This window comes from Pelophylax lessonae (assembly GCF_965119305.1).
Source record: "Pelophylax lessonae genome assembly, chromosome: 6".
Classification (NCBI taxonomy): domain Eukaryota; kingdom Metazoa; phylum Chordata; class Amphibia; order Anura; family Ranidae; genus Pelophylax; species Pelophylax lessonae.
Window position 1 is genome coordinate 145291565 of NC_138773.1, and position 26628 is coordinate 145318192.

Sequence of the window (26628 nt, forward strand, 5' to 3'; positions counted from 1 at the left end):
AAGGGATACTTTATGGCCGTCAATTATGCGGAGATAACTAATATTGTGGGTCTTATAGATGAGTAGATTTATAATACCCTGCCACCATGGTCCTCCTGAACCTTGCAATAACTCTTAGTACCCCCTATCACGATATCTCGGGCATCTCCGGGATCAAACTTTAAATCTAAGGGTAGTTACATTAGGCAAAGCGTCACCCACTGCTCTGGCCCTGGGGGCTCCTTTCCCTACAGAACCAGCAGTGGGTTGATTTCGCTGGGCCATATGGTCTGTACGGCTAATCCCACAACCTGGTTAAACTATTGAGCTGCAAAAAATGTGGCGGCTCAATAGGTAAGTATTTGTTTATTTTACTTGATACCCCTGAGATGGTTTCCTCTGGGTTTAAGCCACTAATGTAGAGTGGTACATGACACCGTTCCTTTATATGTGCCACAGTCTCTGCTGCCTAGAGATAGCCTTTATCCGTTTCGACAGGCTCTATACTCTATGATGCTCATTCAAAAACCAATGTCATTTTTCTCCTTAAACTAAAGGGAATTTGATTCTTTTATATCTAAATTTATAGTCAGTTTTATTAATTTACTACTATACTTTTGAATTATGTGGACTGGAACTACTATTATGACAGGTAATATCCTGTCCATACCACTAGATGGCCTCTGACATGGCGCTGACTGGAGCCGGTAATGACTTTGTTCAATTAACTCAAGATCCCGGCTATTTAAACAATGATCATACAGCGCCATGACGTCCTGAGGAAGCGTGCGTGAAACGCGTCGGCGTCATACGCCAGCGCTCCACCAACCCTGCAACAGATTCTGTGTGGACTGTACAGGACACTGTAGCTCTGCACGTTACGTCCCAGCGGAGAGGCTATATTAACGACATTCTTATCTTTTCAGGTTCCATTGAACTGCACTGTGAACATGTCGAGAAGGTTCTCGGCCGCCTAAGAGAACCATGGATTGTACGCGAAGGCAGAGAAATGTGAGTTCGAAAGGGAATCAATCCAATTCTTGGGACTCGTCATTTCCACTTCTGGGATCTCCATGGACCCCCAAAAGGTCAAATCAATCCTCGAATGGCCCACTCCCACAGACAAGAAGAGCACGCAGAGGTTCATTGGATTCGCTAATTTCTACCGCAAGTTTATCAAGAACTTCTCTGCCATTATCCTTCCAGTCACCCAGCTAACGAGGCAAGGCACCCGCTTCCATTCCAAAGGACACCGGCAGCACGAGCTGCGTTTGAGGAGTTAAAGATCCTATTTACCACTGCACCTATCCTACGACACCCAAATCCTGCATTGCCCTATGTTCTTGAGGTAGATGCTTCAGAAAATGCCGTAGGTGCCATCCGGTCACAGCGTTCGGGTATGAAATCTCTTCTTCACCCTGTTGCCTTCTTTTCCAGGAAACTCAGTCGAGCAGAAAGGAATTACGATGTTGGAGACCGGGAACTGCTGGCCATAAAGACGGCCTTGGAAGAATGGCGCTACCTATTAGAAGGAGCATCTCACCCTATCCTGATCTTTACTGATCACAAAAATCTGGAATACCTCAGAACAGCTAAGAGACTAAAACCACATCAAGCCAGGTGGGCACTGTTCTTTTCTCGTTTTACTTTTCATTTCACCTAAAGGCCAGGCTCCAAGAATGGAAAACCTGATGCGCTATCCCGCATGTACCCAGAGGACGAAGAGTGTCGCCAAGTAGACACAATTCTGCCGGCCCAAAGTTTCCTACTTTTGCAAACAGATCTGTTAACACAGCTGAAGCAGGCATCCATAAGGGATGTTCTACCATCAGGTATGTGCCTTCAGGAACAAGAGGGACTGTTTTTCTATAACCAAAGGGTGTTGGTACCTCCAAGTCTACATGCCAAGGTTCCCAGCCTGTGTCATGATCATCCCTTGGCAGGGCACTTTGGGATATCTAAGACGATCGACCTGGTACAACGGTCCTTTTGGTGGCCTGGTCTGAGGTCCGACTGCCGGAATTATGTTAGCACCTGTGGAATCTGCATCCGGAACAAGAATGACAAGGCCAAAGCCTGGGGTCTACTAAGGCCCTTGCCCATTTCCATTCCCAAAAGGCCTTGGGAAATGATAAATATGGACTTTATCGTCGAGCTCCCTCCTTCTGAAGGATTCACTACCATCTTTTTGGTGGTCGACAGACTAACAAAGATGGCCCATTTTATCCCTATGTCGGGAACTCCCTCAGCAATGGAAACTACCCATACTTTCATCAAGGAAGTGGTTCGGCTCCACGGGGTACCTAGCAACATCACCTCAGATCGAGGGGGGGCAATTTACTTCCAGATTCTGGAAAGACCTCTGCAGAACATTAAAAATGGACACAAACTTTTCCTCAGCCTATCATTTACAAACGAATGGTCAAACGGAACGTACAAACCAGACCCTGGAACAGTATCTCCGGTGTTTTTCATCGTTTTCACAGGATGACTGGGCATCACTTTTACCCCTGGCAGAGTTTGCATATAATGACGCAGTGCATTCAGCCACGGATCAAGCCCCGTTTTTTGAAAACTATGGGTACTTCCCAGCCTTTATACCTGATGTGATGCCTGATTCCTTGGTTCCGGCAGTCCAGGAAAGAGCCACATTTTTGCAAACCAACAACAAACTATTGCCAGACCCCATTGCCAAAGCACAGCAAGACAATAAAAAATGTTTTGATAGGAAGAGAAGGGGAGATCTAAACCTCAGACCAGGAGACAAGGTTTGGTTATCTTTAATTAATCTGAAACTGTCGTGCCCATCTAAAAAACTGGATATATCGGTCCATTCTCTATTAAGAGACAAATCAATCCTGCAGCCTATGAACTTTCACTTCCGGAAACATACAAAATTCACCCTGTCTTCCATGTATCCTTGCTAAAGCCTACTAGACCCAATCCATTTCCTGACCGTGAGTCGGATCCACCCCCACCTGAAATTATTGATGGCAACGAAGAATACGAGGTTGAAGCAATTTTGGACTGTAGGAAGAGAGGAGGTACTGTCCAATACCTGATTAAATGGAAGGGCTATGGCCCGGAAGAAAATTCATGGGAACCAGAAGCTAACCTTCATGCTACAGATCTAATACAAACTTTTTTTCAGTTTCATCCTGAGAAGATGTTGCAGATGGGCATCCGGAGGCTGCCCATTGGGGGGGGGGGGCAATGTAAGAGATGCTCAGTTGGATCCAAACAGATGTTTGTGCGTATGCCCAAGCACACAGGAAAGAATGTGCGAATGCGCATGCGCGAACGTGCGTACGCAACGTGCGCACGCAATTGGCGCCAAACGGCCTATTTATACTGAGCGGTGACAGGAGCACATTGCTGAGTGGACTTTCAGCTTGTTCCTGTTTACATGTGCCCTGACCTGCTTCTGGATTTCCTGTTATACTGACCCGGCTTGCCCTTGACTCTCCTTTGGATTCATGCCTGCCTACCTGTGACCTCAGCTTGTGTTTGACTCCTTGGCTTGTGTTCCGGCTTTGCTACTGCCTTCTCATCCAGCATCACCAAGTTCCAGTTCCAGGTGTTCATCCAGTGATCCACAGCCATCAGTCTTCTGCCAAGACATCAATTGCTATACCGGCCCTCGTGCCACTGTGTGTCCTACACCGCCTGTCATCTCTATCAGGGGTGTTGGACAGGAGGTGCAAGAGAAGCCCTCTCTACAGCTTGGTTTCCACCAGGTACGTGATAGTTGTTAATCAGGTAAATAGGAAGAATGTAGCACACTGCAAACGCATGAATTTTGTTTATCAATACAAACCAGGGGTTCACCATCTCCGTGCTTGGTCTGCTGTCAAAAAAGGCTTATGTCAAAAACAAAAAGACATATAATAGTAATGATTACATATAATGGCTGAAATATGTGGGCATGATGTGTCTCAGCCCCTGAGAATACTGATATATAGAAAGCAGTGGTGCCCAAGGGACTTTGAGAGACACATAGGGATAAATAAAAATCCAATTTTATGAAGAAAACATATCTTAAAAAGTTTATCATAGTAAAAATACAAACTATTCCACCAATAATACACAAACGCATGATTCACAGCACGATCAATAGTCCATGAATATGGATTACTTATACATGATATTCAGATTTTTTGACGTGTTTCACGAGACAGCGCTCGCTTCCCCAGGAAAAGTTTGATACACATATCTGAAAGCACAGACCAGGTCGTTAGAAAGGCAAAAAAAAATAAAAATTACATCCACAACACCTTATTTCAGGGGAATTTGCACATCGGTATACACTTACATATTATATCGGATATAGGGGATTGTCCCATACCCAAAGGAGATCTCATCAAACAATTGTTAGGGTCATTCCTGCGCAACAGAGAGGAGGAAACAAAAACCAAAATGCCAACTGTTCACACAAGGACCAGGGCAGCAAGTTTCTGAGGGAAAAATAGATAAAAATTAGGGAGTTCTGCTAAGAATATAGCGCTCAAAAAATATCCTAAAGTGCACCCAAAGCATAGAAGTCACCTTCTAGTGATATACCCAGATGACGTTAGGACAGCCCAACTGCTGGGTATTAAGTGAGATAGAGATGAGAGCATCAAATATCCAAAGTTGTTGCTCTCCTCTCTATCTCACTTAATACCCAGCAGTTGGGCTCTCCCAACATCATCTACGTGTATCACTTGGTGCCGTGGTCTTTGTGTGATATCTGGGAACTTCCTAAGACTGGCCTGAAACAATGTTTTTCCCCCTCTCACAAATCCCAGACAAGACGGTAGGGACCAATCAGCATTTTGTTTTTTGTTTCCCCCTCCCTGTTATGCAGCGGTGATGCTAACAATTGTTTGATGAGATCTCCTTTGGGTATGGTAATCCTGTATATCCAATAAAATTTGTAAGTATAGAATGATGTGCAACTTCCCCTAAAATAAGTTGTGGTAAATGGGTTTTTTTTTTTTTTTGCCTAACGACCTGGTCTGTGCTTTCAGATATTATCTAGATTTCCCTGAAAAAGCGAGCGTTGTCTCGCGAAACACATTGAAAAATCTGGATATCATGTAAAAGTATTTCATATTCATGGACTATTAATCATGCTGTGAATCATGCAATTGTGTATTATTGATGGAATGTTTGGTATTTTTATGAGAAACTTTTTAAGATATGTTTTTCGAAAACTCTCAAAGTCCCTTGGGCACCACTGTTTCTTTTTTTGTTTAATACATTTTTTTATTAAAGAATATTCACAATACAAGGCATGGTAAATGGTGCATACATTGAGTCAAGCAGGTACAGGATTGTTTAAACAGGTAGGACACCACCATAACAGTATGACCAACATGCATCGAGCACAGCTCCTAAAACTGTTGTTAGTATTAGGTAATACAATTCCAATTCCATGTCTTTATGCTGTATCATGCATAAACATAAAGGGGAGAACATGAAGTGGGGAGGGGAGGAAGGGGGGGGGGGAAGAAAAAGTACGGAAGAGAAAGAGAGGGAGGGAGAAGGTAAAGAAAGAAAGCGAAGAGTACCTGCCCCTGGACACCAATGTGGAAACAAAACCAAGAACTTCGAAAATATCACAACATCAACTTAGCATAGATTGTCGAGTAAGTAAAGATAGTCAACATGCCCAGATGTTATGAGATCTGTTAGAAAGGCCTTTGTTTTCCGAAGTCATGTCCTTCATGTGATAAATATGATCCACCGCTGTTAACCATTGTCTAACTGTGGAGTAATGCATCTTTGGTATTGGGTAAGTGGTCTCTCTGTACAGTGGAAAAGCACCTCCCATGGATCCGCTCTAATCGAATCCTTGAATTTCCGCAATATACTTAAGGATCGTTGACCAATATGGTGGTTTTATAAGAGCCACCATATGTGGGCATGGGTAGTAATCTTGCCACACCCTCTCCAACATTGGTTTGAGATGTTCGGAAACATGTGGTGTAAGATAGCTGGGGATTGGTGCCATCTTGTCAACAGCTTATAATTGGCTTCCACCGCCCTTGATGAGATGACTGAGGTATGTGCCAGTCTTAGAATTTTTTTCTTTTGAGTGCTGTTGAGAGTGTGAAGATCTTTTTCCCAAGCAGAGATAAAAGATGGAAAGTCAGTTGAATCACGAGTCTTCAGGGTTTTGTAGAGTAGGGAAACTGCTTTCTGAGGAAGTTGGCTGGTATTCAAAATGGTTTCCATTGGAGTAAGGTAAGCTACCGAACATAAGGGGTGGTGCAAAGATTTGATAAATCGTCTCAGTTGAGTGCATCTCCAGTGGTCTATGGCAGAGGGACGAGTGGATGGGACCATAGTATTGAAATTTACAATACCCTGCTGCGTTGTCACCTGATATAAAAGAGTATTAGTATGAGGAAGCCATTCCCAAAATTTGGAATCCAGTTTCCCCGGTAGAAAGAAGGAATGACCAGTTATGGGCATGAGAGGAGAGTTGTATTTCCAATCCATAGATCTGTGTAGGGCATCCCAGACTGCGAAGGTAGATTTCGTTAGTGGGGAAGTATGAATTGCAAAATTCTCTATGTCTGTTCAGGATCCGTAGTGAGAGAAGAGGTCCATGCCACTCAAGAAATATTCTACTTGTATCCACAGTTTAGAATGGTGTTTCCAGTATAGGATTCTATTAAGGACCACAGAATGAAAGTAAGCTTTAAAGTCGGGAAGGCCCAACCCACCTTCCGCTTTAATGCAGATAAGTATAGATGTGGAAATGCAAGGATGCAAGGGCAGGCATGAAACTAAACATATTTAACACTTAGAAACCTTAGGACTCTACCCAACCATGAAGTGGCTAAATTATGCCATTTATTGAGATCCTGTTTAACCAAGGAATATAATTAACACGGAATAATTTAGAGGGATCAGCCGTCAATTGTATACCCAAATATTTTAAAGAAGTGGGTTGCCAAGTAAATAGGAAGCACGGTTGTATCCTCCTAGCTTCAGTTTTGGACAGGGGAAATGTTAAGAATTTCAGATTTAGAGACATTTATTTTAAAGTTGGAAATAGTACCATAATGTTTTAGGGCTGACATTAAGCTGGGTAGGGTGATGAGCGGTTGCTGAACATAAAATAAGATGTCATCTGTATACGCATCATATTTGTGTTCCTTCTCGCCAATCGTAATTCCATGGATGTTGGGACTATTGCGTACAAATGCAAGGAAGGGTTCGAGGGAGAGAGCAAACAATAATGGGGAAAGGGGACAGCCCTGTCTTGTGCCATTGTATAGTTCAAATGTGTCACTCAATATTCCATTGACCCTGATCTGGGCGGTGGGCGACTTATATAAAGCCGCAATCATAGATTGCATTTTAGGTCCGATTCCTAAATGAGATATTGTTGCTATAAGGAACCCCCCAGTCTACCCGATCAAACACTTTTTCAGCGTCTGTAGATAGAAGAAGGGTGGGCTGTGCGGAACCTATAGCAAAAGAGATGAGTGAAATCATACGAGCTGCATTGTCTCTGGCTTCCCTTGCAAGTTTAAAACCTGTCTGGTCAGCAGAGATCAGGTGGGGGCTAAAGGGTAGTTGTCTAGAGGCAAGCCCCTTCATGTACAATTTGGCATCAATGTTCAGGAGTGATATTGGCCTAAAACTCCCACATATGCTCGGGTCTTACCCTGGCTTGGGAATGACCGGAATGTGTGCATGGAGCATTTCGGATCTCAGTGTCCCCCCAGAGGGTATTGTGTTGGCATATGTGGACAGGGGAGGGAGTAGTATATCCTCAAATGATCTATAATAGGCAGAGGTGAGACCATCTGGACCTGGTGCTTTTCCCATAGCCATTGACCCCAGCACTAAGTGGCCAGAGACAAGAAATCCTGTATCAAAGATCTCCTTCGGTGGTCATCCCTGATGGGGTTCTGTACATGATAGAGTTGTTGATAAAAGCTCTAAACTCCCTAGCAATTGCATTTGATTCATAAACTAACTCGTCTGACGGGGTTTTAATCTTTTGTATAAAAGAGGCTGATTTGTTATTTTGCAAGGATCTCGATAGGTACCTACTGGGTTTGTTTCCACACATATATTTTTTGAGCTATTTTACGATAGGCACTTTTTTGTTCAATATGATTAATAGTTTTTAGTTCTTCCCTCTTTTGCATCAGGGCATGTAGGATAGAGGCTTTGTATTTACGTTTCAGAGTTTGAATCTCCTGAAGGAGTTACGATTGCCGCTTTATTCTCTCCCTCTTCTTACAAGAGCCTAGCTCTGTAAATCTGCCTCTCACAAAGGCTTTATGAGCCTCTCAGACAACCACCGGGGACATGCAAGGGATGTATTGTCAGCAAAGTAAGAGGAGATGTCCGAACCAATCTGGATCTTATCTGCCTCATCACACAATAGGGAGTCATTAAGTTTCCAGTTGTTGGATTTTGGTGGAATAGAGGGTATTTTCAGCATTAGGCTGACAAGGGCATGATCTGATAAAGAGGACAAGTCTATTTTAGCTTGGGACAAAAGTTTTAAATGATGGTGTTCAATAAAAATTAAGTCAATTCTGGAGTATGTTCGGTGTCTGTGGCAATAGAAGAAGAAATCCCTCTCAGAGGGGTGTGAAATGTGCCAAGTGTCCATGAATTGCGTATAATGGAGCCTCTTGCGGAGGAATGTCAGTTTAGTGTGGGATAGTGAGGATTTGACCAACGAAGTGTCAAGTTTAGGTTCCAAAGGGACATTAAAGTCTCCTGCCAAAATGATACAACTCATTCCAAATTCTTTTAATTTACATAGTGCATTTGATAAAAAGCCTATTTCATCATGGTTGGGGGCATATACATTTGCTAACGTACAAGGCATGCTTCCCAGTGTTCCTTTCAAAAATAAATATCTTCCATGTATAGCCACCATCGTATCCTCACATGTAAAGGAGGACCCCCTGCAAAATCCAATGGGCACCCCCTTAGCTTTATTAAAGTCTGAAAGGCTATGATATCAATCAGGATAGGCTGAGAACAATCTAGTGTTAGTGAAGGTGTGTGAGATGTAATTCCTGAAAGGAAAGCAATATGACAACGCAATCTTTTAAATTCCTGGTAGAGAGCATGTCTTTTGCTCCAGGCATGGAGGCCCTTTACATTAAACGTTACCAATGTAAGGGTCGCAATAAGGATCGCAGGAGGAGCTCCAGTCGAGAGTCAACCAATGACAGGTGTCTATAGGCAAGGAGGGTGATGTTGGGATAGAAAAAGAGAGAATGGAGCAGGAAAGAAGGAAGGCACCGCTGTTTTTATATGTAATAGTAATGACATAGCTTTTGTTTTAAATCAAGGAACATCACACTGATGGGGTGTGACATGGCTTTGTTTATACAAACTAATTTCACACAGCCATTAGGTATTTTTCAAAGTAAGGGGTGTGCTTGCTGCTAACTCATGTTTTTAGGAACAAATTGTTTTTATTGAATTTGTAAAAATGTGGCCAAATGCAAAAGGGGTTAATTTGCTGTGAAATGAATTTTGGTAAAACTCCCTACTCATCCCTAATTCTAATCCTTTTACATTCTATCCAGTGTTGATATATATCAGGTCTGTGTAGTTCAGTAAGGAAACAATAAAGAAAAGTATTAAGTTGAGTAGGACATGATCATCAGTTTTTAAATAACCATGTTTTTTTATGTATAAGCAGATTGTCAGTAAATTGCATGCAATAACTAACCAGATATCCGTTGCATTTTCATCCGTCGTGCCTGAATGCGTCCTTTAGCTAGTCTCTGTTTAGCTATAATACACCGGATGTGGTCAGAAAAGATAAATGTAGCTTGAAGAATAGGGAATGGCTTGGAATGGGGAGTAGCTGCTGGTTTGTGGATAGTAATATTTAGGGCTCGACTGTCATCTTCTACACCAGTAACCTGCATATCCTAAAAAGAGCAAAAATTACTTCAGAAAAAAAATGTAATAATTTTGCAACAACATATAATTCACCAAGGGCAGCATAAATGTTTAGAAAATGGTAATGTTTACTTACCTGTAAAGTCCATAATTTGAAGTACAGTGCAGGACACAGGGTTGCGGTCACAGGTTTAACCATATTCAGGCTCCCTTCAAGTGATTGGACACTGACAAAGAACTTTGCTAAGGCCACCCAAGTACATGCTCAAATAACCCCACTCATTCCACGAGGCTAACTTTTCAGCAAGAAATAAGGAACAGAGAGCAGGGCCCTAATAAGGTAAGTAAAAATTTTCTGTGTCTAATCATACAGTACAGGACACAAGCAAGGAACTGAAGGGTGAGCAACAACATAGCAAACAGAACTGTCCACAGGCCCACAAAATAAGGGTATGAACCTAAAAAAATACTCAGATGACAGGTTAAAGCATTTTGTAACAGGAGCGCGCATGAGCCGTGGCCTGAACAACCACCTTGGTAAAATCTAGAGAATGTGTGAACAGAAGACCAGGCAGTGGCCTTGCAAATCTGAGATACAGATGCCCTATGCTGGAATGTCCAAGATACACCAACAGATCTGGTGGAATGAGCTCTGATAGAGAAAGGAGGAACTCTTTCCTTAAGGGAGTAAGTGGTCTAATCCACCTGGCAATGGATGGAGGAGGAGGCAGGATATCCTCTACGAGAGCCTGTAAGGAGAACAAAAAGTGAACAGAAGCTGCAGTTGCCACGAAGACCCTAATAGCCCTGACGACATCTAAGCAGTGCAGGGAAATTTCCTTAGTGTGTTTCAGAGCAGGAAAGAGGGAAGGTAGTACAATATATACATTGAGGTGGAACAAGGATACCTTCTTGGGTAGAAAAGAGTATTTTTCTCAAGATCACCTTGTCTGGGTGTAGTACCAGAAAGGGCCGCCAGGTGCAAAACAAGCCTAAAAGGCATAATAGATACAAGGAAGGCAATCTTACATGTGATGTCCCCCCAAAGGATAGCACTAATCGTCTCAGAGGGGGCTAAACGGAGTACAGAGAGCACTAGATACATTTCCACCAAGGAGAGGATCAATTTATTTTCTTCCAGGGCACTCCAGAGTGGTTACAGCTTAATCCATCTTCCTATTTATAGCGGTGGCTGCACAGCCTTTATACTGGACACATTACAGGACTCTGATGCTGAGCTTTTCTACATGTGTACCCTCTGGATCCACACTCGTGATTGCAATATTTACTGTCTGTTTTAGTTTGTACTCTTTTAATAAAGGTATCACTGCACTATGCCGCTTTTTTGTGCCCTTGTTTACCCCATTTTGTTACAGAATGTATTTTGTTTTTCCAGCTTTAAGTGACAGCAAAGGCAAATAGCATGTGACAGCTTTATATGTTTAGCATAGTTCTGATTTTAATTTAGTAGATATATAATATGAGGTGATATACAATTTCCTTATACTTTGTTGCATTTTTATTAACAGGGAACACACCTCATAGTGAGTGGAGTCCTTCACTGGGTGCTCTGGCTCAAATGGCCTCCAGCCACTGAAAATGCAGCTCCAAGAAAGATGTAGCCGGCAACTCCCAGAATCCCATGAAAAACTTTATTTGCTACATAAAGGTCAGGAATAAAAACAGCTGACGCATCGGCATACAGCCTTGTGCACAGCATATTCAAAAAATGAATGAAAGAACATTTATACTACCTTACTAAATTGATGAAGAGCAGTATAATTATTAAATTAGGCTAGATTCACATCTATGCATGTTGCTTTTGAACCATAGGTATTTAAAATATAACTTTTATTCATTCCTATAAAACATTGTCTGGACTGCAAAATTTTGGAGGGGATGATAAGGGACCACATACAAGACTTTAGTAATGAAAACGGTATTATAAGTAGTAATCAGCATGGATTCATGAAAAATCGTTCGTGCCAAACCAATCTATTAACCTTCTACGATGAAGTGAGCTGCCACTTAGATAAAGGTAAGCCTGTGGATGTGGTGTATCTGGACTTTGCAAAGGCCTTTGACACTGTTCCCCACAAACGCTTACTGTACAAACTAAGGAAGGTAGGTATGGACCATAAGGTGAGTACCTGGATAGAGAACTGGCTCCAGGGGAGAGTACAGAGGGTGGTATTTAATGGGGAGTACTCGGATTGGGCGGGAGTGGAAAGTGGGGTCCCCCAGCGTTCTGTCCTGGGACCAATCCTGTTTAATTTATTCATAAATGATCTAGAGGAGGGGATATCTAGTACAATCTCAGTATTTGCAGATGATACTAAATTAGGCATGCCAATATCTTCTATGCAGGATGTGGAAATCTTGCAAGCAGACCTGAACAAAATAATGGGGTGGGCAACTACATGGCAGATGAGACTTAATGTAGAAAAATGTAAAGTAATGCACTTGGGGGCCAGAAACCAGAAAGCAAGCTACTCACTAGGGGGGGAACCTCTGGGTGAGTCTAGGATGGAAAGGGACCTGGGGATACTGGTAGACAACAGGCTTGGCAGTGGCATGCAATGCCAAGCCGCCGCAAGCAAAGCCAACAGAATACTGGGTTGTATAAAAAAGGGGATTCACTCCAGAAATAAAGAGATTATTCTTCCACTCTACAAGACTCTGGTCCGGCCACATCTGGAGTATGCTGTCCAGTTCTGGGCACCGGTCCTCAGGAAGGATGTGCTGGAACTGGAGAAAGTCCAGAGAAGGGCAACAAAAATAATTAGGAGAATGGAGGACATCAGCTATGAGGAAAGACTACAAGCAATGAACCTATTCTCTCTGGAGAAGAGACGATTGAGGGGGGATATGATATCAATGTACAAATACTGTACTGGCGACCCTAGCATAAGGAACAAACTATTCAGAGAAAGGAGATACAATAAGACACGTGGCCACTCACTAAAACTTGAGGAAAGGCGGTTTAACCTTAAAGTGCGTAAGGGGTTCTTCACTGTAAGAGCGGTAAGGATGTGGAATTCTCTTCCACAAGCAGTCGTATCAGCGGGGAGCATTGATAGTTTCAAAAAACTATTGGATGGACACCTTAAAGACCACAATATACAGGGGTATACAATGTACGGTTAAAAGCAAACACACACACACATCATAGGTTGAACTGGATGGACTTATGTCGTTTTTCAACCTCACTAACTATGTAACTATGTAACTGTATACATGTACATAAAGGGAGGGTGGGTTTATTGGTTGGCCAATTGTGAATTGCTGATTAAGTGCACACAATAATGAATATTCAAGCCAAAAGAGACGATAGATAATGAGAAAAGGGAACTACTCTCTCCTATGGAGTCTCCAGTTGTGCCTGTCTAGACAAGATGGTCTATAGAAAGCTAGGTAGCCTCACACCACTAGTTACGCTTGCTCCTCTTACTCATCAAGTCAGTCTAAAAGCTTGAAGGCCCTATCTCTCTAGCTCTTATCTATTCAAAGCTATCCATCTGTATGTTTACTGCTCACAAAGCTTAATGGCTGTCTGACATTTGACGCAGCAAATATTACCTGCCTTGTCTAAATTTGAAGGCTAGAAAAGCTGTTCAAACCTGCCTCATAGGAAATCTCTCTCCCATAAGCTCTCTTGTCAATTCTGTTCTCAGAGAATATAGCCTGTCAGAATCTGGATAGCTGAACACTATTGAATTGGCTGGCTACTCTTGCTCGTCAAGCCTTCCTAATATCTACTGCTCTCAAAGTAGAATGGCTGGTTAATAATTAGACTGATAAATGTTGTCCTGCCTAGTCTAATTCTGAAGGCTAGAAAAGCTGATCAAGCCTGCCTCATCAAAAAACAAAATGCTATTAGCACTGGTAAAGCCTGCCAACCCTAAAGAAACACCCTCCCTACAAACCATGCCGTTCCCCAAATCATAATAGTGCTCCCAAAAAACGAAAACTCTACATGTTTTGCTTAGTAAGCTTTGTCAGGAGTGGAAAAATAAATGCACCAAAGTAAAAGTGTTAAAAGATAAAGAAATAAAATGGAGGGGACTATACTATCAAAATGGGCACCTCCCCCCTTCTTCCCTCTATTTACAGGGTTTTTCCATGTTATTTCTGCATTTACCTCATCACGCGCGTCCCGTCAAGATGTTACCACGGAATCGCGTTGTGACGCAAATATACGTCCAGATGCAATATCACCATCTAGTGGGAATTAACCATAAAACTCTGGTCCCGAAATCTTGGGAAATGTCAAAAATTCACCCAAATCCAAAAGAGACCACTTTAAAAGTCCATATATAAAGGCATAGAGACAATTAAGTAAGGACATATTGATAATACTATGTCTATCTTTAAATACACCTTCTTTCTATTCCCAGTCTTCTCTATCCATTTTAAACAGTCCAGAACATTATAGGCTTATATTCAATTTCAAGGAGAACTCAGAATGCGCACTGCAAAACCTGATCATTTCTTGATAAAGAGCAGATAAGTAAAGCCCTCATTTAAGCCTGATGGCATGTGAGTTTAACTGGAAAATCCACCTTGCCTCTATTTTTAAATAAATATTTATCTAGGTTTCCCTTTCTTACACCCAATTTTGGTTGTTCAATGACCCAATTTTGGTTGTTCAATGACCCAGAACTTGAGTTGGTATGGTTCTTTGTTATGCATCTGTCGCATATGTCTAGCCAAGGTTCTATCTCTGTTGAGTGTTATATTCCCAATGTACTCCAAAATCCATCGCCATAGTTGACGAATGGTTTTGCCCACATATAATTTGGGGCACGGACCAATAGATCACTCCTTCTGAGCTGCAATTGTAAAGTGATTTCAATCTGATCATGTAACGGATCAACAGGCACCCGACTGGGTACCTCCATTGACGGATGCTCCTAGTGCTTCCTGAGGGCTTCAAGCACTCCACCAGACACCATAACCACCTCAGACGCCACGAACCACCACAGCGTGGTTGGGGTATCACTGTCTCCTACTCACCCTGGACCTATGACAAGGCTCCAGGTTTCAGTGGGTGAACCAGGAACAAGCTCTTACAAGAGCTTAGTGATTATTCAAGGGAGTATGAAGAGCATAGCAATCCCTTGTAGCAGATTCCCCCAATGAGAGACAGAACTCTAGATTGAGGGTGAAGTATAACTCTTTATTAAACAAGAAACATACTTTTATATAGTTTTCCCCTGCAAGGTTACCGCTCCCAGGTGGACCTTGTGGGGAACAGGATATGACATTCACAATCCAATAGAAACAGAGTTTTACACTCAGTCATTCCCAGTGTACACGATCCCTCCCCTCTGGCTGATTGTAGTATCATATGCAGAAGAAAGTGTATACAGAAACAGAATTAACCTAAACTAATCATCTAGCCATCTGGACAGCACAATGTGAGGTCATTAACATCTAACAATGGGACAGGTACAATCCACATTCCAGCTTAATAGATAGACAATAGGAAGAGACCCCAGAATCAGTATGTCCCTCTCTTACATTCCAGTACATGGAATACACATTATCTCAATACACAAACAAATCTCCCAGTGTAAAGTGGGATTAAATCTTCATATTTCTATATGAAGATATTGCTGACAAATATTACTGTCCCACTTGATGCACTCCAAACCATTAAGTATCTGTTTTTTCACTTCCAGTGACGGTAACCAGGTACCAGACCTCAAACTGGTCTGTGCCTGAGTTAGTAGGGTAACAAGCCCCAAAGAGTCAATCCATCATGGCAGCTTCCTTGACAAAGTTCCACATATAAAAAATAAAAATTCCACATAGTTTGTAAGTTTGTCCCGGCAAGGCGCATGGAGCTCTCATAGCCGATCAGTCTGTGGAAGCCTGATTTGGGCAGGCCAGACTGGGCTTCTTGGTCACCCTGTGTCCCTAATAGACACAGGGTGACTTAGACATAAGAGGGGCCTAGGGGGCTCAGAGAGCGATTTTCCATCCTCTCTAAGGTAGGTTGTGTTCCACGGGCCCTCCCAATGTCTGCACCCACCCAGTACCCCAAACAAATTGTCTGGAAAACAGCATTACTCACCCAGCCAACCTCTGCCTCTCTCGTAGAACATACCCACCACTGGGGAAAAGCGTAGACTAGCCCTTCTCCTGGAAGTCCTTTCAGCCACTGGAGAGAAGACAGGGTGGTGGGGCTCACTTCATCAGGCTGTTGGGGATCTGGGCTGACTGTCCAGCATCCCTGGGGTATACAAGTGAAGACTGTAGTCCCATCCACTACCACAGGAACTCCATCTTTTGTGCATTGAGGACAGCGGCACTTACATAGTTACATAGTTTGTGAGGTTGAAAAAAGACATCAGTGCATCCAGTTCAAAATATGATGTGTGTGCCTGTTTGCTGTTAACCGTACATTGTATACCCCTGTATGTTGTGGTCTTTAAGGTGCCCATCTAATAGTTTTTTTGAAACTATCCATGCTCCCTGCTGATACCACTGCTTATGAAAGAGAATTCCACATCCTTACTGCTCTGACAGTAAAAAACCCCTTACGTATTTTAAGGTCAAACCGTTTTCCCTCTAGTTTTAGTGAGTGGCCACGTGTCTTTTTGTATTCCCTTTCTCTGAATAGTTTGTTCCTTATGCTAGGGTCGCCAGTACAGTATTTGTACATTGATATGATGTCCCCTCTCAAGCGTCTCTTCTCCAGAGAGAATAAGTTCAATGCCTGTAGTCTTTCCTCATAGCTGAGGTCCTCCATTCCCCTAATTATTTTTGTTCCCCTTCTCTGGACTCTCTCCAGTTCTAGCACATCCTTTTCGAGCACCGGTGCCCACAACTGGACGGAATACTCTAGATGTGGCCGGACCAGAGTCTTGTAGAATGGGAGAATAATCTCTTTATTTCTGGAGTGAATCCCCTTTTTTATACATGCCAGTATTTTGTTGGCTTTGCATTGCATGCCACTGCCAAGCCTGTTGTCCACTAGGACCCCCAGGTCCTTTTCCATCTTAGATTCACCAAGAGGTCCCCCCCCTTGTGAGTAGCTTGCTTTCGTGTTTGACGCCCAAGTGCATTACTTTACATTTTTCAACATTAAACCTCATCTGCCATGTGGTTGCCCACCCCATTATTTTGTTCAGGTCTGCTTGTAAGGTTTCCACATCCTGCATTGAAGATATTGGCATGCTTAGTTTAGTATCATCTGCAAATACAGAGATTATGCTGGATATCCCCTCCTCTAGATCATTTATGAATAAATTAAACAGGATTGGTCCCAGGACAGAACCTTGGGAGACCCCCACTTTCCACACCCGCCCAATCCGAATACTTCCCATTTATCACCACCCTCTGGACTCGCCTCTGGAGCCAGTTCTCTATCCAGGTACTCACCATATGGTCCAAACCTATGTACCTTATGGTGCTTTCCACTGCATGGAACGGATCGGTTTGGCTCGGTTTGGCGCTTTTACACTGCATGGTACCGCATGGTACGTGTTAGAACGGTTTGGTACGGTTTGGTACAGCGGCACTTTTCCACTACATGGTACAGCTCGGAACGGCTCGCTTAAACAGTACTACCTCAGTTGGGGTTCCAAGCGGGCCATACCTATACCATATCCCACAATGCTTTGCATGCAGCCTTGTTTGTCACTACTAGCCACTGATTGGTCAGAGAATCATTGTAATCCCACCCACTTACTACTTTAGTGGAAAAGCAAACTGAGCTGAACAGAGCCTATACAGTGCTGAAACGTGCCAACTCGTACCAAGCAGTGCAAAAGCAAACTGAGCCGAGCAGGGCCAAGCAGTGCCGAGTGGAGCCGAGCCGGTACCTGCAGTGGAAAAGTGCCATTAGTTTGTACAGTAAGCATTTGTGGGGAACTGTGTCAAATGCCTTTGCAAAGTCCAGATACACCACATCCACAGGCCTTCCTTTGTCTAAATGGCAACTCACTTCATCGTAGAAGGTTAATAGATTGGTCTGGCAAGAACGATTTTTCATGAATCCATGCTGATTACTACTAATAGTACAGTTTTCATTACTAAAGTCTTGTATATAGTCTCTTACCATGCCCTCCAAAATTATGCAGACTACAGATGTTAGGCTGACAGGTCTATAGTTACCCGGTATATATCTTGGCCCTTTTTTAAATATTGGTACCACGTTGGCTTTTTTCCAATCAGCTGGCACCATACCCGTCTGTAGACTATCCTTAAAGATCAAGAATAATGGTCTGGCTATCACCTGGCTGAACTCTTTTAAGAACCCTCGGGTGCAAGCCATCCAGTCCCGGTGATTTATTTATGTTAAGTTACTCTAGTTTAGTTCTAAGTCTATCTTCTGTTAGCCATGGCGGTACTTCCTGGGGTGTATTACTTAGTTTAGCCTTACAAGCTGACAACACAGACTGAGGGTGTAGTACCTGAGTATATGTGAGTACCTATTACTACTGTGAGTGTTGTGCGACTGACCAGGCTGTGCGTCTGTGAGTGTTGTGCGACTGAGTGTGGTGCAACTGTGAGTGTTGTGCGACTGACCGGGCTGTGCGACTGTGAGTGCTGTGTGACTGTGAGTGTTGTGCGACTGACCGGGCTGTGCGAATGAGTGTTGCGTGACTGTGAGTGTTGTGCGACTGACCGGGCTGTGCGACTGTGAGTGTTGTGCGACTGGGAGTGTGGTGCGACTGACCGGGCTGTGCGACTGTCAGTGTTGTTCGACTGACCGGGCTGTGCGACTGAGTGTTGTGCGACTGTGAGTGTTGTGCGACTGACCGGGCGGTGCGACTATGAGTGTTGTGCGACTGTGAGTGTCAAGTGAGTGTAGTGGAGTACCAGAGGGTGAGAAAGCAGAGTTAGGAAGCTAGGAAACAGCAACACAGGATAGACTAAAATTACTGAATCACCATTAGGTTAGATTAGTAGGTACAATGCCCGGCGAGTGTGGAGATGCGATTTGGTGTGCATCTTGTGATATGTATGCGTTCTTCGATCATGCGATCAAGGGCGAGTACAAATGCGCAAAATATAAGCACGTTGCTTCCCTGGAAGCTCAGGTCCTGAATCTAGGGAAGCAGCTGGCAACACTGAGCCGAATGTCCATACCGAAGGAGAGCCAGGATCGTACCCGTCAGGCGCAGGCAGGGGCCTGCACAGAGGTGGGCGGAGTATTGGAAGTGCAGGCATCAGAGCAGAGTAGAGGGGTGACAGTTAGGAGGGGTAGAAGGGGACAAGGCAAGGAGGCCGGTCCTGGGCTGGAGCACCCCAATAAATACGCCCCGTTGCGTGATGTTGGGGAAACCAGTCAGGGACCAGCATTGCTGGAGCAGAGCGACGCCCCTAGCTGCCAGGGGAAGAACTCCTCCAGTGAGGCCGGGAGAAAGGGAAAGAAAAGACAGGTGCCGGTGGTAGGGGACTCAATCATTAGAAGGACAGACAGTGCCGAACAGTCTGTTGTTTACCGGGCGCTCGGGTTCGGCACATCGCGGATCGGGTGGACAGATTACTGGGTGGGGCTGGGGAAGACCCAGCTGTCATGGTACACGTGGGTACCAATGACATAGGGAGAGGAAGATGGAGAGTCCTAAACGATTTCAGGGACTTAGGAGCTAAGTTGAGGAGTAGGACCTCCAAGGTAGTATTTTCAGAAATACTACCTGTACCTAGAGCCACACGAGAGAGGCAGAGGGAGATTAGGGAAGTCAGCAAGTGGCTGAGGAGCTGGTGTAGTAAGGAGGGTTTCGGGTTCCTGGAGAACTGGGCCGACTTCTCAGTCGGCCACCGGCTCTTTGGTAGGGACGGATTGCACCTAAATGGGGAGGGTGCAGCCGTACTGGGTGAGAAGATGGCCATAAAGTTAGAGGGGCTTTTAAACTAGGTGATGGGGGGAGGGTACAGATGTAGAATTAGCCAGTGGAAAGCAAGATCCAGAGGGCACAAATGGGGACATTAGCGGTAGAGTGTTTAGATCTCCTAAACCCAGGGTGGGTATGGGGAAGAATCTCAAGAGCAACCTAAAAACATAAAATGAGGATATATGTAAACGGTCAAAATGAAGAGGTTTATATACCAATGTCAGAAGCCTGGCCAACAAGATGGGAGAGCTGGAGCTGCTGATGTATGAGGAGGACTTAGATTTTGTGGGGATAACATAGACTGGGTTTGACAGCTCTCATGACTGGATGGCGACGATTCAGGGGTATTCCCTTTATCGCAGAGATAGATTATACAGGGAGTGCAGAATTATTAGGCAAATGAGTATTTTGACCACATCATCCTCTTTATGCATGTTGTCTTACTCCAAGCTGTATAGGCTCGAAAGCCTACTACCAATTAAGCATATTAGGTGATGTGCATCTCTGTAATGAGAAGGGGTGTGGTCTAATGACATCAACACCCTATATCAGGTGTGCATAATTATTAGGCAACTTCCTTTCCTTGGGCAAAATGGGTCAAAAGAAGGACTTGACAGCCTCAGAAAAGTCAAAAATAGTGAGATATCTTGTAGAGGGATGCAGCACTCTTAAAATTGCAAAGCTTCTGAAGCGTGATCATCGAACAATCAAGCATTTCATTCAAAATAGTCAACAGGGTCGCAAGAAGCGTGTGGAAAAACCAAGGCGCAAAATAACAGCCCATGAACTGAGAAAAGTCAAGCGTGCAGCTGCCAAGATGACACTTGCCACCAGTTTGGCCATATTTCAGAGCTGCATCATCACTGGATTGCCCAAAAGCACAAGGTGTGCAATACTCAGAGACATGGCCAAGGTAAGAGGCTGAAAGACGACCACCACTGAACAAGACACACAAGCTGAAACGTCAAGACTGGGCCAAGAAATATCTCAAGACTGATTTTTCAAAGGTTTTATGGACTGATGAAATGAGAGTGAGTCTTGATGGGCCAGATGGATGGGCCCGTGGCTGGATTGGTAAAGGGCAGAGAGCTCCAGTCCGACTCAGACGCCAGCAAGGTGGAGGTGGAGTACTGGTTTGGGCTGGTATCATCAAAGATGAGCTTGTGGGGCCTTTTCGGGTTGAGAATGGAGTCAAGCTCAACTCCCAGTCCTACTGCCAGTTTCTGGAAGACACCTTCTTCAAGCAGTGGTACAGGAAGAAGGCTGCATCCTTCAAGAAAAACATGATTTTCATGCAGGACAATGCTCCATCACACGCGTCCAAGTACTCCACAGCGTGGCTGGCAAGAAAGGGTATAAAAGAAGAAAAGCTAATGACATGGCCTCCTTGTTCACCTGATCTGAACCCCATTGAGAACCTGTGGTCCATCATCAAATGTGAGATCTACAAGGAGGGAAAACAGTACACCTCTCTGAACAGTGTCTGGGAGGCTGTGGTTGCTGCTGCACGCAATGTTGATGGTGAACAGATCAAAACACTGACAGAATCCATGGATGGCAGGCTTTTGAGTGTCCTTGCAAAGAAAGGTGGCTATATTGGTCACTGATTTTGTTTTGTTTTTGAATGTCAGAAATTTATATTTGTGAATGTTGAGATGTTATATTGGATTTACTGGTAAAAATAAATAATTGAAATGGGTATACTGTATCTTTGATTTTTGTTAAGTTGCCTAATAATTATGCACAGTAATAGTCACCTGCACACACAGATATCCCCCTAAAATAGCTAAAACTAAAAACTACTTCCAAAAATAGTCAGCTTTGATATTAATGAGTTTTTTTGGGTTCATTGAGAACATGGTTGTTGTTCAATAATAAAATTAATCCTCAAAAATACTCATTTGCCTAATAATTCTGCACTCCCTGTAGTATATTAAGAACAGTGTACAGGTAATATGAGGGATGAAATTAATAATGGAGCTATGGACGAGGTAGAATCCCTATGGGTAGAACTTCAAAGGGAAGGCACTGTGGGGAAGGTAATATTGGGCATATGCTATAGGCCCCCCAACCAGAGGGAGGAGGGGGAGGCGGACCTCCTTTTACAGATAGGATTGGCAGCAAGGATGGGAAATGTCATTATAATGGGGGACTTTAATTATCCAGATATAGACTGGGCAGAAGAAACCGCACATTCAGCCAAGGCTCGGCAGTTCCTAAATGTTTTGCAGGACAATTTCATGGGTCAGATGGTAAATGCACCGACAAGAAACAATGCGGTACTTGGATTAAGTAGTATGTATCAGCGCTGCTCAATAAATACAATATATAGTGCAAAATGTTTACCGCAATAATAAGTAAATTACATATAAAGTGCTCCACCGCGCTTATTAGATTAATAAATACATATAAACACAAATAGTGTAAGTTAATCATACATTGCATAAATAGATACTCTATATCTAAAAAGTGTCCAGTGCTTATATAACATATAAATATAATAAATCTTTTGCATAAAATAGTGCTCAGTGCTTAATATAAGATAATTAATATATGGTATCAAAACGTGTACAGAAAAAATGTTCAATTCTCAAATCTTCTTCCTTATTTAGTGCTCGTCTGTAAATACAAAATTTCCAAAGTGCTTGCTGGTGCGCTCGGGTGCTCCCCTCTTAGTCCCCTACTCACCAGACAATCAATGAAAAACTGCCTTAAGCAATCTTATCCTCCCTGATCGCCAGCAGCAGACTGCAGCACCATACACCGCTACTTCCTCCTATTGCACCGTATTACAGCAGCATACAACTAGAAGCATCCACGATCGATCTCCCCATGTGGGTTTAATAAACAAAGAGAATCCTCATCGTGCAGTATATCCATAAATTTTATTGAAATTAAATGAAATTGCACTTACAATTTACAGCTTGTAACCGAGCGAGTAGGGATGATCAAACTTTTGAAAAGTTTGGTTCGACCAGAACACCTGAATTTCCAGAAAGTTTGGTTCGGATTCCAGAACCCCATTGAAATCAATGGGACCCGAAATTCTGGAACCAAAAAGCACCATTTTGAAGCCCTAAAACCCAATAAATGCCCCTAAAAAGTGCCCAGGGTTCTGGGTCATGCCACAGGGACTATGAATCAGGCAAAAAAAAGTTCTTAAAAATTGTCGTTTTTGATAGAGAGTCAATTATTGAAAAAATTATTGGAAAAAAAATGAGATTTCTTTGGATTTAGTGTCTGGGGGGTCTAAAAAGTCTACACTACGGTCACCCTGACATGGTAGAGTCAGTTCACCCTAAACTACACTACGGTCACCCTGACATGGCAGAGTCAGTTCACCCTAAACTACACTACGGTCACCCTGACGTGGCAGAGTCAGTTCACCCTAAACTACACTACGGTCACTCTGACGTGGCAGAGTCAGGTCACCTAAACTACACTACGGTCACCCTGACATGGCAGAGTCAGGTCACCCTAAACTACACTACGGTCACCCTGACACTTAAAGCTATCCCTACAAAAACTAGATTTTTGAATCTAACTATAGTGGTATATAGTACCCTAACTACACTGCATATCCCTTTCCTCACACTAATAATTGCAAAATGACACTGGAGCTTTACAAGCAGCAGGAGAAACACAAATTCCACTCTCTTCCACAGCCTCTGTATTACAGTGCTAGAGTTTTGGCGGGGCTATGTTATATACTGGGGGGCGTATTCGTATTGGCCTCTGGACCACCTAGTCACTCCAATCACATTTTACTGATGTTTCTGGGCCAATCACTGGCTTTTAAAGGCCAGTCCCTGTCCCATTGCATTTTGGGTGGTTCTGGTGGCCGAATTCCAAACTTTTACCGCAAAAAGTTAGGAATTCGGCCGGATTTCGAACACCCAATGTCGGGTCGAACTGATGGTCGACCCGAACTGTTCGATCATCCCTACGAGCGAGATAGTATTCCTAAACATGTCTCTGCATTCCACCGTGCTATCCGGTAGTGACATGTTACGTGAGGTTGACGGCTTGCAGGGTTCATACACATTTTCACCAATAAAATTCCATGACTTTTCCATGACTTCACGTAAATATTCATGACCTAATGTTTCATGAAATGTCTATGTATACATGTTAAATAAGAACAAAATCCATGTCACACCCAGCATATTTTTACTAAAATAAATGACAATCTTTGTAGTGTACAGTACCTCTGCAGTTAGAGCTTCGTTTCTGGATACAGCGTGACTCAAAATGGTCCCTTGTTTTACAGTGGATGAGATAGAACCACCGCTGCCGCAGCTGGGAGCCGGTGTCACTTCAGGCGCATGGGTGAAAAAGCCAGCGATCGGATTGGAAGCTGTCAAGCACGCAGCTGCAGACTGGTGCTTTGCACCTTTAGCGTGGCTAGACAGCGCTGCCTCTCCCATGTTCGAAATGTCAAACGCTTTACGACACACACTGTACATTTATCGGACATGATACAGCACAAGGTCAGAGGCTGCGGTCATGATACAGGACAAGGTCAGAGGCTGCGGACATGATACAGGAGGTGGTCAGAGACTGCAGACATGATACAGGAGGTGGTCAGAGACTGCAGACATGATACAGGAGGTGGTCAGAGACTGCAGACATGATACAGGAGGTGGTCAGAGACTGCAGACATGATACAGGAGGTGGTCAGAGGCTGCGGACATGATACAAAAGAAGGTCAGAGACTGCAGACATGATACAAGAGAAGGTCAGAGACTGCAGACATGATACAAGAGAAGGTCAGAGACTGCAGTTATGATACAAGACAAGGTCAGAGGCTGCAGACATGATACAGGAGGTGGTCAGAGGCTGCGGACATGATACAGGAGGTGGTCAGAGGATGCGGACATGATACAGGAGGTGGTCAGAGGCTGCGGACATGATACAGGAGGTGGTCAGAGGCTGCGGACATGACACAGGAGGTGGTCAGAGGCTGCGGACATGATACAGGAGGTGGTCAGAGGCTGCAGACATGATACAGGAGGTGGTCAGAGACTGCGGACATGATACAGGAGGTGGTCAGAGGCTGCGGACATGATACAAGAGGTGGTCAGAGCCTGCGGACATGATACAGGAGGTGGTCAGAGGCTGTGGACATGATACAGGAGGTGGTCAGAGGCTGCAGACATGATACAGTAGGGGGTCAGAGGCTGCAGACATGATACAGGAGGTGGTCAGAGGCTGCAGACATGATACAGGAGGTGGTCAGAGGCTGCAGACATGATACAGGAGGTGGTCAGAGGCTGCGGACATGATACAGGAGGTGGTCAGAGGATGCGGACATGATACAGGAGGTGGTCAGAGGCTGCGGACATGATACAGGAGGTGGTCAGAGGCTGCGGACATGACACAGGAGGTGGTCAGAGGCTGCGGACATGATACAGGAGGTGGTCAGAGGCTGCAGACATGATACAGGAGGTGGTCAGAGACTGCGGACATGATACAGGAGGTGGTCAGAGGCTGCGGACATGATACAAGAGGTGGTCAGAGCCTGCGGACATGATACAGGAGGTGGTCAGAGGCTGTGGACATGATACAGGAGGTGGTCAGAGGCTGCAGACATGATACAGGAGGTGGTCAGAGGCTGCAGACATGATACAGGAGGTGGTCAGAGGCTGCAGACATGATACAGGAGGTGGTCAGAGGCTGCAGGCATGATAAAAGAGAAGATCAGAGATTGCAGACATGATAGAAGAGCACAGGGGAAGCAGAGAGCACTGGAGGAGCTGAAGGGCACGGGGGGGGGGGGACTGGAGAGAATTAAGGGGGGTTTGGAAAGCATTGCAGGGGGGTTGGATGGCGCGGGGGGGGGGGGAGCATGGAAAACCAGGGGGATGGAGAGCTAAAGAACACTGGGGGGGGCTAAAGAACACTGGGGGGGCTAAAGAACACTGGGGGGGGCAAAGAACGGGGGGGGGGCAAAGAACGGGGGGGGGACCTAAAGAGCACTGAGGGGGGGGCTAAAGAGCACTGAGGGAGGGGGCATTTTTACATTCAGCGTATAGCACTGGTACAGGTAGGTGTCCTTCCGGGTCCGCAGTTTGCCCTTACTGTCAGTCACTGGCCAGCAGCAGCAGCAGCCGAGGAGATGACCGAATCAGGCAGCAGGGAGGGCCGACCGCGGTTTGCCTGGAGACACTGTGACTGGCTAGCAGCAGCAGTAACAGCCGGGAGATTATCAACCAATGAGGCAGCGGAAGCGTCACTGGAGGGCGGGCCGGCTGCATGAACGTGATGAAGCGGGGGTGCGGTAACCGAAACGGTTACCGCCCCCTTCCACATCATCATCACGTTCATGCGGCCGGCCCGCCCTCCAGTGACGCTTCCGCTGCCTCATTGCTTCATAATCTCCCGGCTGTTACTGCTTCTGCTAGCCAGTCACAGTGTCTCCAGGCAAACCGCGGCCGGCCCTCCCCGCTGCCCGATTGGGTCATCTCTTCGGCTGCTGGCCAATGACAGCACGCGCATACCACGGACCCGGAAGGACGCTAATACAGCGAAATGTAAATACAGTATGTGGCAATATAATCATAAAATAATTAAGCATCCGCTCCCCGCTCCTCCACAGTAATTTAATTCCATGACTTTTCCAAAACCTAGTGTGTTTCCTAATTTTCCATGACCTTTCCAGGCCTGGAAAGTGTCATCTAAAAATTCCAAAACTTTTCCAGGATTTCCAGGACTGTATGAACCCTGGGCTTGACGCGTTTCGCTCTGCCAATCAGAGCATTCTCAAAAGCTTACTGCGGTACTTGACCTACTGATTACCAACAATACAGACCTGCTCACAGATATAGAAATACGGGGCAACTTAGGAAACAGTGACCATAGGTCAATTCCTTTTCAGTATTAATCATAGTAATAGCAAACACAAGGGTAATATAAG

At 44.5% G+C, this 26628-nt stretch overlaps 1 protein-coding gene across 2 annotated transcripts in view; it reads right to left on the bottom strand.

Annotated features, from left to right (window-relative positions):
* CLEC16A (C-type lectin domain containing 16A) overlaps positions 1 to 26628 on the bottom strand; it is a 1483716-nt gene that overhangs the window by 220143 nt on the left and 1236945 nt on the right. For both annotated transcript variants that reach the window (XM_082262146.1, XM_082262145.1), the window contains exon 20: positions 9686 to 9890. In XM_082262146.1, the coding sequence (XP_082118272.1) occupies positions 9686 to 9890 (205 nt within the window). The remainder of the gene's footprint in view (positions 1 to 9685; positions 9891 to 26628) is intronic.